The sequence below is a fragment of the Natator depressus genome, chromosome 1 (genome assembly GCF_965152275.1).
Source record: "Natator depressus isolate rNatDep1 chromosome 1, rNatDep2.hap1, whole genome shotgun sequence".
Taxonomy (NCBI): domain Eukaryota; kingdom Metazoa; phylum Chordata; order Testudines; family Cheloniidae; genus Natator; species Natator depressus.
The window spans coordinates 158,269,895-158,282,524 of NC_134234.1; the positions used below are offsets into that span (position 1 = coordinate 158,269,895).

At 40.5% G+C, this 12,630-nt stretch overlaps 1 protein-coding gene across 2 annotated transcripts in view; it reads left to right on the plus strand.

Moving 5' to 3' along the window:
- The window catches only part of BRWD1 (bromodomain and WD repeat domain containing 1), a 120,498-nt gene that overhangs the window by 74,188 nt on the left and 33,680 nt on the right, over positions 1-12,630 (plus strand). For both annotated transcript variants that reach the window (XM_074969907.1, XM_074969899.1), the window contains exons 33-35: positions 451-529; positions 2,167-2,211; positions 5,120-5,266. In XM_074969907.1, coding sequence (XP_074826008.1) covers positions 451-529; positions 2,167-2,211; positions 5,120-5,266 — 271 coding nt within the window. The remainder of the gene's footprint in view (positions 1-450; positions 530-2,166; positions 2,212-5,119; positions 5,267-12,630) is intronic.

A 12,630-nucleotide genomic window follows, 5' to 3' on the forward strand; every position in this document is an offset into this window, starting at 1 on the left:
ACGTTAATCTTAAAATGCTTTAGCTGACCTGAGAGAAATTGTTAAACATGTACTAAATTCTTTCCTAAATGGAGAATTCAGAACATTTTATATCCCTTCCTTTCTCAACCACTACCACCTGCTCTTTCAGTGGAAAAACTTCTAGCCGGCCACTCTAAATTCAGTTACAAATCTAAAGTTAGGAAGCTGAGATGGCTGCATATTATAATATATGAATTAGCTGGCAGATTCTGCAGAAATCATTTGAAATTGGTAAAAGGCATTTTTAATTAAATTATGTTGCCAATGCCCTGTTTACTGAGCTTAAAATGCCTTCCTTAAGCAAGCCTTTTCAAACCTTAAATTCTCTTGAAAAATTATTTTCCAGCGTTCATATGTGTTTTAAAGTCTAGAAAGTGGTAACCGTTTTTCCATTATTCATGTAGTAAAGCTTTTAATTCTACTTTACAGTGATCCAGTTTGTACAAACATATTTGAGCTTAGTAATACAACAGAAGATGAGCAGGACTCTCTTGATGCTGCTGATCTGGTAATAAACTCGTTTTGTTTTATTTTAAACAAATATTCAAAGTAGGAGCTTATTAGCTGTGATCAAGTAGAACTGTAAGTCTAGTTACTAGCAGCAGCAAAACTAATTTTAAATATTTTTTTTAAAACCTATACTTTTATAATATGCCACAATTACAAACGTCTGGGTTATAGAAATATACCTGCTACATATCCATATATTTTATACATAATTTTTATTTATATAATGGCCCAGTCCGTTATTTGAACTTCCCCAAAGTTTCCAGATGTTTGGATCTGGTATAGGTAGATATACCATATTTCGTAACTATATTTCAATAATTGTTGAGTTGTGGATATTTATATGTAAATAATATTGCACATGGAGTGTACATTTTACAGATAAATCACTATTATCAAGTGTAGTATTCTTTTCCTTCCCTCCCCTCCCCCCCATGTGTATGGCTCAGTTGCTCCATACCTATTACATGTGTAGTATATACATATATAACTACATCTGAAGGCATATTTATTGAATTATATGTAACTCTGGGTATTTTTTTTTAATTGGGGTAAAAAAATCATTGTATATTTAAAAAATGATAATGCCAAGGGTTCAGAACACGAAATTATAGATGTGATGAGAGCCATTACTCTTTGATATAATTACATTCATACTTTTGCTCTGAATTCTTTTCTTTATTTAAAAAAAGATAAAATTGATTATTGATTACTGCATTTGATTATGCAATATAAAACTAACAAATTCACTTCAATATGTGAGAATAGTAGTCAACAGCTCACCCCATTATAATAAATGCATTAGATAGTAATGCATACAGTGTGTACATTTGGAGTGCCACCTTTTGGTATATTGGTAGTATACATAAAATTAAAAAAATAGTATACTACTTTTACCAAAAAGACATTTCAAGTATTTTTTATTCCTAAGGAAAAGTTTTTAAAAATGCTGAAAGGCACATGTTCTCTATTCAGGACTAAGACCAGGGAAACTCTGAAATTCAGTCCATAAGTGACTCTTACTACTTAAACCGTGAAAAACAGTGTTTCTCCACAGTTACTTTTGGTGGGATTTTCATGCCTGATCGTCTTTTGCTTCTGAGCCAGACAGGCAAAACTTGAAAAACTAAGTTTTTTCATCTGCCACACATAGTCTCTCATGCTTAAAGTTGGTGGTATTGAGCCCTGGTTTGTCATAAGGTATGCTTTTTATATAAAAAGCATCTGATAAGACGTACCAAGAGTGCAAGCATCCCTCTGATGCATCAGTGAAACCCCCAACTCTGTGTGCCTTTGCATCAAGGCCTCCAGTATCATCCATCCATTGAGGTTCAGAATATGATGCTGGAGCCAGGAATGTTGAGTATTGATTTGTGTTTAGGGTCCTAAATAAGTCACTCCTCATTTGAGGCCTCCTTAAAGGCAGCAGTATCCCCTTTGATGTTTCCCTCTTGGCTTGTCAGGAACTGTTGGAACTCCTAGCTTCACTGGACAGTTTTCTATAATGTCCGTCACAATAGATAGTATGTTTACTATTTTCATTGTAGCATAAATTATAATGGCAGCTTTTGTCTCAATCGTTGTTACCTATTTTATGTTGTGAATTATTTTTGAAGTGGTGTGTGGTCTGTTTTGTAGGAGGATGATAAATGTCTTCCAAGAAGTTCTTACAGAAGAGTAAAAGTAAGTTGGCCTGTCCTTACCATAAATATTGAAATACCACCTGTCTGAAAAGTTGGTCAGCAGAAACAGTAGTGAAATAGCAGAACTTAGTGGAGCGTGCTACCTTTTGTAATTAATGTCTTTCCTAACTTTCCTGGTGATAACTGCAAATCAGATGCATCTTTTTAAAGATTTCTTCAGTTTTTTTACTTATTCCTGTAACGAAGTCATAATGCAGAACATGCAATGGATACAACTGATATTAAAACAGACTTCAATAACTGAATAACTGCAAATATAGTACCTAATTTAAGAAACGAACAAAGTGATCCAGGAAACTACAGGCCCTTTAGTTTGACACTAATTATATGCAAGGTCTTAAAACAAATTTTGAAAGAAAAAGTAATTAAAGGCACAGTGGTAAATGATAATTGGGTTAAAATACAACATGGTATTGCAAAGGGTAGATCATGCCAGACCAACCTGATTTCTTTGTGACGATAACTAGTTTTGTAGACAAAGGGAATGCAATAGATGTAATCTATCTGGATTTCAGTAAAGTGGCTGATATAATTCCACAGGGGAAGTTATTAGTTAAATTGGAGAAGATATCTGATTCTTTTATAAATCCCTGATGAGCTAAGGCACTGGTTAAAGGCGATGTTGTAATTGGTCATGCTGAAAGGTGAACTGGCATGCTAGAGGGAGGTTACTAATGAAATTCCTCAAGGATCAGTCTTGGGACCAATCTTAGTTAACATTTTCATCAATGACCTTGGCACAAAAAGTGGAAGTGTACTAATATTTGTATATGACACAAAGTTGGGAGGTATTGCCAATATGGAAAAGGACCAGAATATCATAAAAGAAGGTTTGGATGACCTTGAAAACTGGAATAATAGAAATGGGATTAAATTTAATAATGCAGAGTGCAAACTCATGCATTTAGGGACTAATAAGAATTTTTGCTGCAAGTTGGGGACATATCAGTTGGAAGTAATGAAAGAGGAGAAAGACCTGGGTGTATTGGTCGATCATAGGATGACTGAGCCACCAATGTGATGTGGCCCTGAAAAAAGGCTAATGCAATCCTCAGATGTATCAGGCAAGATATTTCCAGTAGGGAAAGAAGTGTTAGAATCATTGTACAAGGCACTGATGAGACCTTATCTGGAATACTGATGCAATTTTGGGTTCCCATGTTTAAGAAGGATTAATTCAAAGTGGAATAGGTGCAGAGAAGGGCTACCAGGATAAGAGGAATGGAGAACCGGGAAACTGAAGGAGCCTGGCTTGTTGAGGCTAACAAAATGAATGCTAAGAAGCGAAATGATTGCTCTCTCTAAATACATCAGAGGGATAAACACTAGAAAAGGAGTTATTTAACATAAGGGCCAGTGTTGGCACAAGAACAAATGGCTATGAACTGGCCATCAACAAGTTTAGGCTCGAAATTAGGCAAAGATTTCTAACCATCAGAGAAGTGAAGTTCTGCAATAGCCTTCCAAGGCAGTATTTGGGTGTAACAAACCTAAATTGTTTGAAGAATGAGCTTGATAATTTCATGGAGGAGATGGTATGATGCGGTTGCCTAAATGGCATATGGCCCATCTTCAACTGCTACTAGCAAATAACTCCAACAGCCGGAGATGGGACACAAGATGAGGAGGGCTCTCAGTTACTACAGAGAATTCTTTCCAAGGTGTCTGGCTGGTGGGTCTCTCTCACATGTTCAGGGTGTAACCGATGAACATATTTGGGGTCGGGAACGAATTTTCCCACGGGTCAGATTTGCAGAGACTGTGGGGGTTTTTCCACCTTCCCTTGCAGCATGGGGTACAGGTCACTTGCTGGTTTGAACTAGAGTAAATGGATTTTTAGTAACTTGAAGTCTTTAAATCAAGATTTGAGACCTTCAGTAACTCAGCCAGACATTAAGGGGCTTTTATAGGAGTGGTTGGGTGAGGCTCTGTGGCCTGCGATGTACAGAAGGTTAGATTAGATGATCATGATTAAGGCTATGATTTAGTCACAGAAGTTGCAGAAGTCACTGAATCCGTGACTTCCAGTGACCTCCGTGGCTTCAGCCTGCAGCAGTGGGGAGATGCAGAGTCCCCCACAGGGGCAGGGAGCTGTGGGGTACCCCTGCTGCCTGTGGCGGCCCCTGGAACCCCAGCGATCCCAGCAGGTTGTGGGGGAGCCCCGGCTGCTCCCAGCTGCTGCGCAGCTGCCCCGCTGCAGGGACCCGCTGATCCCCATTTTGTCACAGATATTTTTGGTAAAAGTCATGGACAGGTCACAGCTTCTGTTAATTTTTCTTTATTGCCCGTGACCTGTCCATGATTTTTACCAAAAATATCTGTGACAAAATCTTATCCTTAATCATGATGGTCCCTTCTGACCTTAAAGTCTGAGTATATGAACCTAATGTGTAAACCGTTGGAATTATTCAGGAAACAAAGTCTTAGGTCTTTTAAGGTTTATACCTAAGGGACACAGGACAGTGTTTCTAGCAAGAAAACAGCTAGAAAAAAAACCCAAGATGTGGGTTTAACCCCTTTGATCACTGGGTATAGTTGTTTTCCTAAAGGAATTTGCAGAGATCAAGAAAGAGAGCATCTATGCATCCCTATCACGCTTAAATATAATAGTATGCTTAATCCTCTAGGCCAGCCAATCAGAAAAACTGGGTTGAAGAGAAGAAAATTCTTACTCAACACTTATCAAAAATTGAAGAGCAGGAATTACAAAAAATGCAAAAAGTAGAATGCTATTTGCATTGTATTGCTATTAATTTTTTGTTTCTTTACTAAGACACTACTCTCGAAGTTTAGCCAGCAATTTCTGCAACGTGTTTAAAATTCTAATTGGAATTATTTTTGTAACTTAGTTTTTTCAGGAAGTAATTTTTTTTATTTTTTTTTTTAAGAGACGGGTTATGAAGAGACGAAACAATGTGAAAATTAACTATGATGAAAATACGTGGAAGAAACAATGTATGGAACTGGTGAATTTAATTTTCCAATGCGAAGATTCTGAGCCTTTTAGACAACCTGTTGATTTGGACCAATATCCTGTAAGTTATCCTTCATAAATCTTAAGTGATTTAACGTTTGTCTTATCATTTCTCTCTTTTGGTACAGAACTTGGACCATAATAAGACTGTCATTCATGAAGTTGGCTTCATAGATCCAAGCTCTTGGAGCTATGTGCTATATTCTCAGTCCAGAACTGTTGACATAAATTAGCCTTGCCATGTGCCTAGGTATCTATGTCCTATCATCTGTGAAAAGATTCACGTTGTCTGTATTCTTAATTCCTAGGTCTTTTTGTTTGTTGTTGAAACTGGAACTGCTTATCTCATACTAGTATCATTTTGTGTTGCTTGAAGTTAATTACTTGTAATGGGTGTTAAAAAAAAAAAAAAAAAAACTTTACAATTTCCTTGAGATTCATGGGCAGGGCTGTCAAATGCTTGGCCATGAATTCAATCTGACCTGTTTTTTTTATTTGTGGACCATATGACATTCATATTCTATAGAATCTAAGCTTTCATTTGAAAAATCGTCAATTCCTAGCCTCTATGGTTGCAAAAGAAAACCTTGCAAATGTAGACCAATGCAGTGATGTTCGCAGACAGCATGAAACAGTGATTGAGAAGTGTGAACTTCTTTTGTGTGCATTAACTTCATTGGACTGTTAACTTTAAATATTACTTTCTTAAACCTCTTCATGGATACCAGACTTTCACCCCACCTCTCCCCAGAGCTTGCAAAGACAGGAAGACTCACCTACAACTACTACTACTTAAGGAAGCCCTTGAGGCTAGACCCTGTGTATCTGTTCTGATTTCGGTTCAAAGGTCCAAAAAGCTAGCCTTGGCCCTGGTGGCCTCAGTCTGTTCTGCTTGACTGCAGGGTTCCAAGAAGCCGCAGCCCCTACTGGGACTGGGATCAGTTCCTATGGCTCCCTCAGTCAAACCCCCAAGGTGATAATGTCCAAATTGAGGGCTGTCTGGTCAGATCCCACACCCTGGTTCTGTAAGAAAGGTTAAGGAACAGTTCGGCTGGTCTTGTTCATACCATACCTCGTGCCTCACAGCAGTCAGAGTTTGATGTAATCCCTGTTGCAGCAGGATCAGGGTCAGTTCAGCTACCTCTTCCAGATGTATGTATGTGGTGTCTCTGAATGAGGGTCATCATTGCCTTCAGTTTCGGATTTTGAGATGCCGAGGAAGAAACAGCATAGAAGCAAGATGGCCAACTCTAGCAGTGCCAGTTCCTGTGCATCAGAACTATGGATCTTGTCTGATTCTGGTAAGGCTGCCACAGTTCCAAGCAGCGTCCTGTTCCACCTCTAGCTTCAGTAACAAAAGAGACAAACCCATGAGTGTCTTCAAATCCACTGTTGTTCTCTGACCCAATTCCTGTTTCAGTTCCGGCTACTTTCTCAGTTCTGGAGAGTTCTGTCGCTATAACAACCCAAGTCTGCCTTCAGGTTTGATACATGTCCTGGATCCAGGTGTGAAGGGCACAACTCATAAAAGGTGGTGTGTATCCTCAGTTCCAGGGTTAAGATCTTTGTCTCCAGTTGGGAAGAAAACAGATCCCATTGTTGGTCCTTTCTTGGATCATCTTCTGATCCCTCCTCTGAGGTCTCCCATCAAAGTCTACCACAAAGGACTAGATTCCCATTCCTCCCTCCAGATCTGTTACTATCCTATTGTGTGCATTCACCCACCATTAATTAATAAAATAGAACACCGCATAGTTAAGGGTTAATTTGAACAAGCAGGGCTTCTGGAGGCAAGGTCAAACAACCAGAGTCTTGCAGTTTCTGCTAATCAGAATGGGAGGAGGGGAAGAAAGAGTCAACAAATTGAGACTGAAAGGAAATAAGTGGATGAGAATCTTCAATTTGTGCACCTTAGATGTAGAACCTTATTACGACTAATATTGTTAGGAATATTTGTTAAGTAGTTTATTGAAGTAAGGAGAGGTGATGACTCAGTAGGGGTCACTATGAGCTGTGTCTTTTGTAAAAGTTAGTTTAGTTTAAAAAAAAAAAAAAAACTAGATAATAGAGTGTACTTGGAAGGAATTATCTGAAGCTATTCTGAGAGACTTTTTCTGACACCAGACTCCCCGGTGGGGAAGCAACGGTCCATTGCTGACCTGCTGCACATTATACCATCTCAGATTCTAGGTAATTATTTGGATTGTTCTAAACCTATTGCTTATGTCTGTGTGTGCTTATATCTAATAAATTGAAGTTTTAGATAAGAGCACGCTTACTTGTATTAATCTTTCATCAGATTTATTCCTGACAGCCCCTGGAGTGAAACAGTTTACCACTGCTTTGGGTTTTGAAAACCCTGGGTAACAGGGCCCAGGGACTTACTGATGACCATGCCAAGACCTCTTTAGTTACTCTTCTTGTAGATGTGGAGGCGACGTTTCATCTGCAAGGAATCTGAAAGCCCAGAGATCCTGTGGTCTGATTCCCCTGGATGTGTTGATCTCACTCCCCATCCTGACTGGGTTTTTGTAGTCGGCCAAATTTGTGTGGTCCAATCCCACCTCTTGTCTACCTATCTTAAAGAAGGAGGACAAACTATACCAGCTACCCTTGGACAGGTTCTCGTATTTTCATACCCACCCTGTGAACAACTTGCTGGTAATAGTTGCTGCCAGCAACAGGGCAAGGATGGGACAACTACACTTCACACTGAGTGACAGAGGGGACAGAAGATTGACTCATGGAGGAGAAAGGTGTTCTCCTCATCCCTCGGTATTAGGATGGTGAATTGGTGACTTATCAGGCAGTTATGGCTTGTGACCAGTTCCTTCTCTGGGAGAATGTTGTCTTCTCCAGGATGTACCTAAAGACAGGAGAAGGTTGTCTAATGCCATCTTATTGGAGGGTCAGAATGTAGCTAGGTATTTCCTCAGAGCTTCCTTCAGTGCCTCAGACTGCTGCCAGAGGATTGGGTCTGCTGTGGCTATCAGGATGCGTACATGGCTTTGATCCTCTTGTATAATTATGGACACCAGAAGTAAGCTTGGACGATCTCCCTTTTGAAGGGGAAGGTCTTTTCCATATAAAGACTGGCAACTTACCAGAAAAACTGAAGGATGCAAGTTTGACCGCTCAGTCTCTGGGGTTAATCCCACCCATTGAAAGGAGGCCTGGCCCTCCTTTCAGTAGCAGAGGCAGCAATGCTCCCAGCCTTCAGCACCCTACTTTTCATCCAGTCAAAGACTCAAGTTACCAACAACTTGCAGCCTCACAGAACGGTTACAGAAAGACCTTTCAAACAAGGTTGCAAACCCAAATAGCCCACTTCCTCGTCAGCCCCCTCATTCCGGAACACCAAGTCTCAGTTTTGACATGATGCCTGAGAGTCTAGGACCAGCCAACTACCATTTTCTACCCCCCTCCTTTGGAGACAGGCTGTACCCCATTTCATCCACAAATGGAGGCAGGCAACATCAAACAGTGGATTTTAGAGATCATGGGAAAAGGCTTTGGCATTCAATTAAAAAATGCTGCCTTCCTCAAACTCCCCCATCTGTCCCTCCTCAGGGACCCCTCTCATGAGGCAGTTCGCACAGAAGTGGAGAAGTTGCTTTGTTAGGAGCAGTCAAGGAGATTCCTGCTTACCTGAAGGGTCATGATTTTTACTTCTGATATTTTGGGGTACTAAAGAAGAATGAGGGGGTTCTGATCGATATTAAATTTTATGGAATTGAATAAATACATCTGGAAGTTTCAGTTCCATATGCTGACCCTGTCTTCAGTAATCCCTTGCTGTCAGTCCTGGATTGGTTCCCAACTCTCAATCCAAAGGACACTAATTTTCATATTTCAGTTTCAGAAACATCAAAAGTACCTTTGATTTGTGGTAGCTGGCTGCCATTTCCAGTACCAGGTGCTTCCATTTGGCCTTTCTGCAATACCCAGGGTATTTACAAAGTGTCTCTCTGTGGTAGCGTTGTATCTGAGGAAGCAGGGTATATTTGTTTGCCCTTATATGAACGATTGGCTATCAAAAGCTGCTGTGGTGAGGACTTGTCATATAGTTACTATGACCAATCTTTTCTTCTTAGCATCCAAAAGTCAATCCTCTGTTCTACACAAAGGATCCTTTTCATAGGTGCCATATTGGACTCAGTGGTAACGAGAGTTTTTCTACCTGATGACAGGTTTCTCAAAATGAAGTAGTGTCAAGAATTTGAAGTTGCCCCACATAGAGGGTGAGGTTCTTCCTGAGTCTCATGGGTTTTGTGGCAGCCACTACCTGTGTGACTGTTTGCCAGTTTAAAAATGAGACCTGTGAGGCAGGTCCCAGGCTTACAGTCGAAGTTGAGCTAGCCTTTAGCTGTTGATCACTATACTTCAGAACATCATAGTCTCTCTGGACTGGGGGGCAAGCAGGACAAACATGCTCTGAAGTGTGCAGTTCAGTTCTTCAGGTTCATCTTGGACAGTGATTTCAGATGCCTCACCCAATGGTTGGGGGGTATGCTTGAATCATTTAAACAGTTCAAGGACATTGGTCTTCTCAGGAAAGAACGTTGCACATCAACATACTGGAACTAAGAACAGTTCATCTCACTCTAAGAGCATTCCTCCATCAGCTGCCAGGAAAGGTTGTGCAGGTAGTAACAGACAACATGTCTGAAAAGTATTATATTAACAAGCAGTGGATGATCATTCCGCCTCCTTGTTTGCAGAGGTGATAAATCTGTGAGATTCATGTATCTACTATGAAATGTATCTTGTGGCACTACATTTGGCTGGGGAAAGCAATGTAGTTGTGGATAGTCTCAACAGAGACTGCTCTCGGATGCACATGAGGTCCCTAAAGATTAGGTGGTTGACCATATTTTCCAGATAGAGTCAACCCAAATGTGGACCTATTTGCAACTAGGTTCCAAAGAACATGTCATTGTTCCTGTTCTAGAGTGGGTAGGAACAGTCTGTGTCAGATGCTTTCCAGCTGCGCTGAGGAGAGGGGTCTGATGTGTTTCTTTTTCCCTTGATACAGAAGGTGATAGAGAGTTGTTAGGATAAGGAAGATAATACTCATTGCCCAATCTTGGGCACATTAGCAGTGGTTTACTGATCTCCTTCAACTGTCCAGTGGAGTCTTCATATACCTCCCTCTGTCTCCAGACCTCATGTCCCGGGAGGGGGACAGGATTTTTCATATAAGTCCCTTCACTTGAGCGTATATGGTCATACTTTGTCTGCTCTTGAGCAGTCGTGTTCATCTGTTTATACTAGTTAACTCTAGATAATGGTCCATTAGAAACTGTTACTTCCTAAAATGGTCTAGTTTTCAGGCATGGATGCAGAGGAGGTCTGATTCTCAATATTGGTTGGACTACTTAATGTACTTTTAAAAAATCAAGAGTTGTCTAGTCTAACTCATCATTAAAGGTCCATTTGGCAGCCATCTCTACGTATCATGCTTTCGTTGATGGTAGATCACTGTTTGTTCTTGCTTCGGTTAAAAAGTTTATAAAGGTGTATCTAATGTGCCTCCTGTTAGGGACCCTGTCCTTTCCTTAGACCTTAGTTTGGTTTTGACCATGTTGGTGAAATCTTATTTCACCCCATTGGCTAAATGTTCATTTTATCATTTGGTGTTTGACTTTCACATTAATCAGTCTGTTAATTTACCATTTTTTTCCTCTAAGCTACATTCTAGTGAAAAAAGATCTGTCCTCCATACATTGGCTGCCATAAGGGCACTTGCCTATTTTTTGGACAGAACTAAGAGCTTTTGTAAAATGACCGAATTGTTTCATATGCCAGGAACAACATGGGGCATACGGTTTCTTCTCAGACTATTTCCTGGTGGATTAAGCAATGTATTGCTGAGCGTTAAACACTAGCAAAAATTCTGGTAGCTGCTTCGATTCAACCACATTCCACTAGAGCTGTGTGGCTGCTTTCTTTTCTTGTCTGAGGCAGAAGCCTCAGACTGAGATTTGCAAAGCTGCAACCTGAACTTCAGTGTTCCCTTTCACCAAGCAACATGCTCTGGGGTTGGCAAAGTGGTGCTTCTGTTTTTATTCCCTGTTCCCACCTCCAGGTTAGTCTCAGCACTGCTTGTCAATCTTTCCCATAAGTAGGAATATGCAGAGCCACTCTCAGAAGAAATGAAGATTACTTACCAGTAACTGGAGTTCTTCAAGATGTCTCTGCATATGCACACTTCCCACCCTCCTCCTCCTTTCTGTCAGAGGCCTTGTGATTATGTCTCTGGCTTTGCAGTGGAAGGACCTGAAGTTGGGAGGGTGCTTTGCGCCCTTTATAGTCTCATCCTCAGTGGTGGGATACGAGAGTCCTATATCTGTTTCTGCTAGAAGAGGGTTCAACCAAAAGGTGGTGGAGTACCCATAAGTGGGAAATGTGGAGTCATCTCAAAGAACTCAGGTTACAGGTAAGTAACCTTCATTTCTTCCTAATACTTCCTCTGACCCTATTAAAAACACATCGCATAACATGTAAGAACCAAAGTGTGCCACTAGTCATCTTGTTCATTTACTTGTATATTATGTCTTCCTAACAGTTTTTGTTCTAATGTTTTTTAGATTATAAGATATCTGTAGCAGGGACTGTCTGTGTTTGTTCAGTACTCTGTACAATTGGGCCCCAATCCTGGTTGGGGTCTTTGCATGCTAAAGTAACATAAATGTTCAGTAATACTCAAAGGTTCGGAAGAAAGTAGTGTTACTCTTCCGAGCTCTGCCCAGTTAAGATGACAAAATAAGATAATGCTCCAATAGATTATGTTGTCTGGGTTCTAGTCCTTGAGTTTGGCTCTCCCTTTATTGAGGTTCAAATACACCCATGGGCTTTGTTGGACTCCATGGTGGGGCTCAGATGCCTTGCTGGGCACTGCGCAGCCCCTTCTTAATTGAGGGGGGGGAGAAGTAAGTGGTGGTATCTCTTAAGCCTGCCCTGTACACTCAATCTACCAATTTACGTAGTCACTTGGAGTAGATAGTATGAAAGATCTATGCAATGATCTTCCCTCTGCTTTGATGATTGGTGAAATAGTCAATGCTGACATTTAATGTTAACTCAGGTGCCCATAATGATAACTTGCATTGAGAAGAATGGGGACAGTTTACCCACTCAAAGCTATAAAGCCCTGTGGACTCGGACATCACTGCATTAGCTGCTCTTTGTTTATATTTTCACAGTTTTCTCTGCTACCATGAAAGATGGAAACTTTTAAAAATGAAAGCTGCTGTAGTATGTACCCCCAGGTGGGACAGCAGCAACAGAGGCTGAACCTAAAAGCTTGAGTCTTTTTTGCTGGGGTTGGGGTGTTTAAATTGCTGAGGTCGTAGCTCAAGACTTGAGACTATTCAGCTGTCCTTATTGTGCTAATAGAAATAATAAAATAACACACCAAAATTC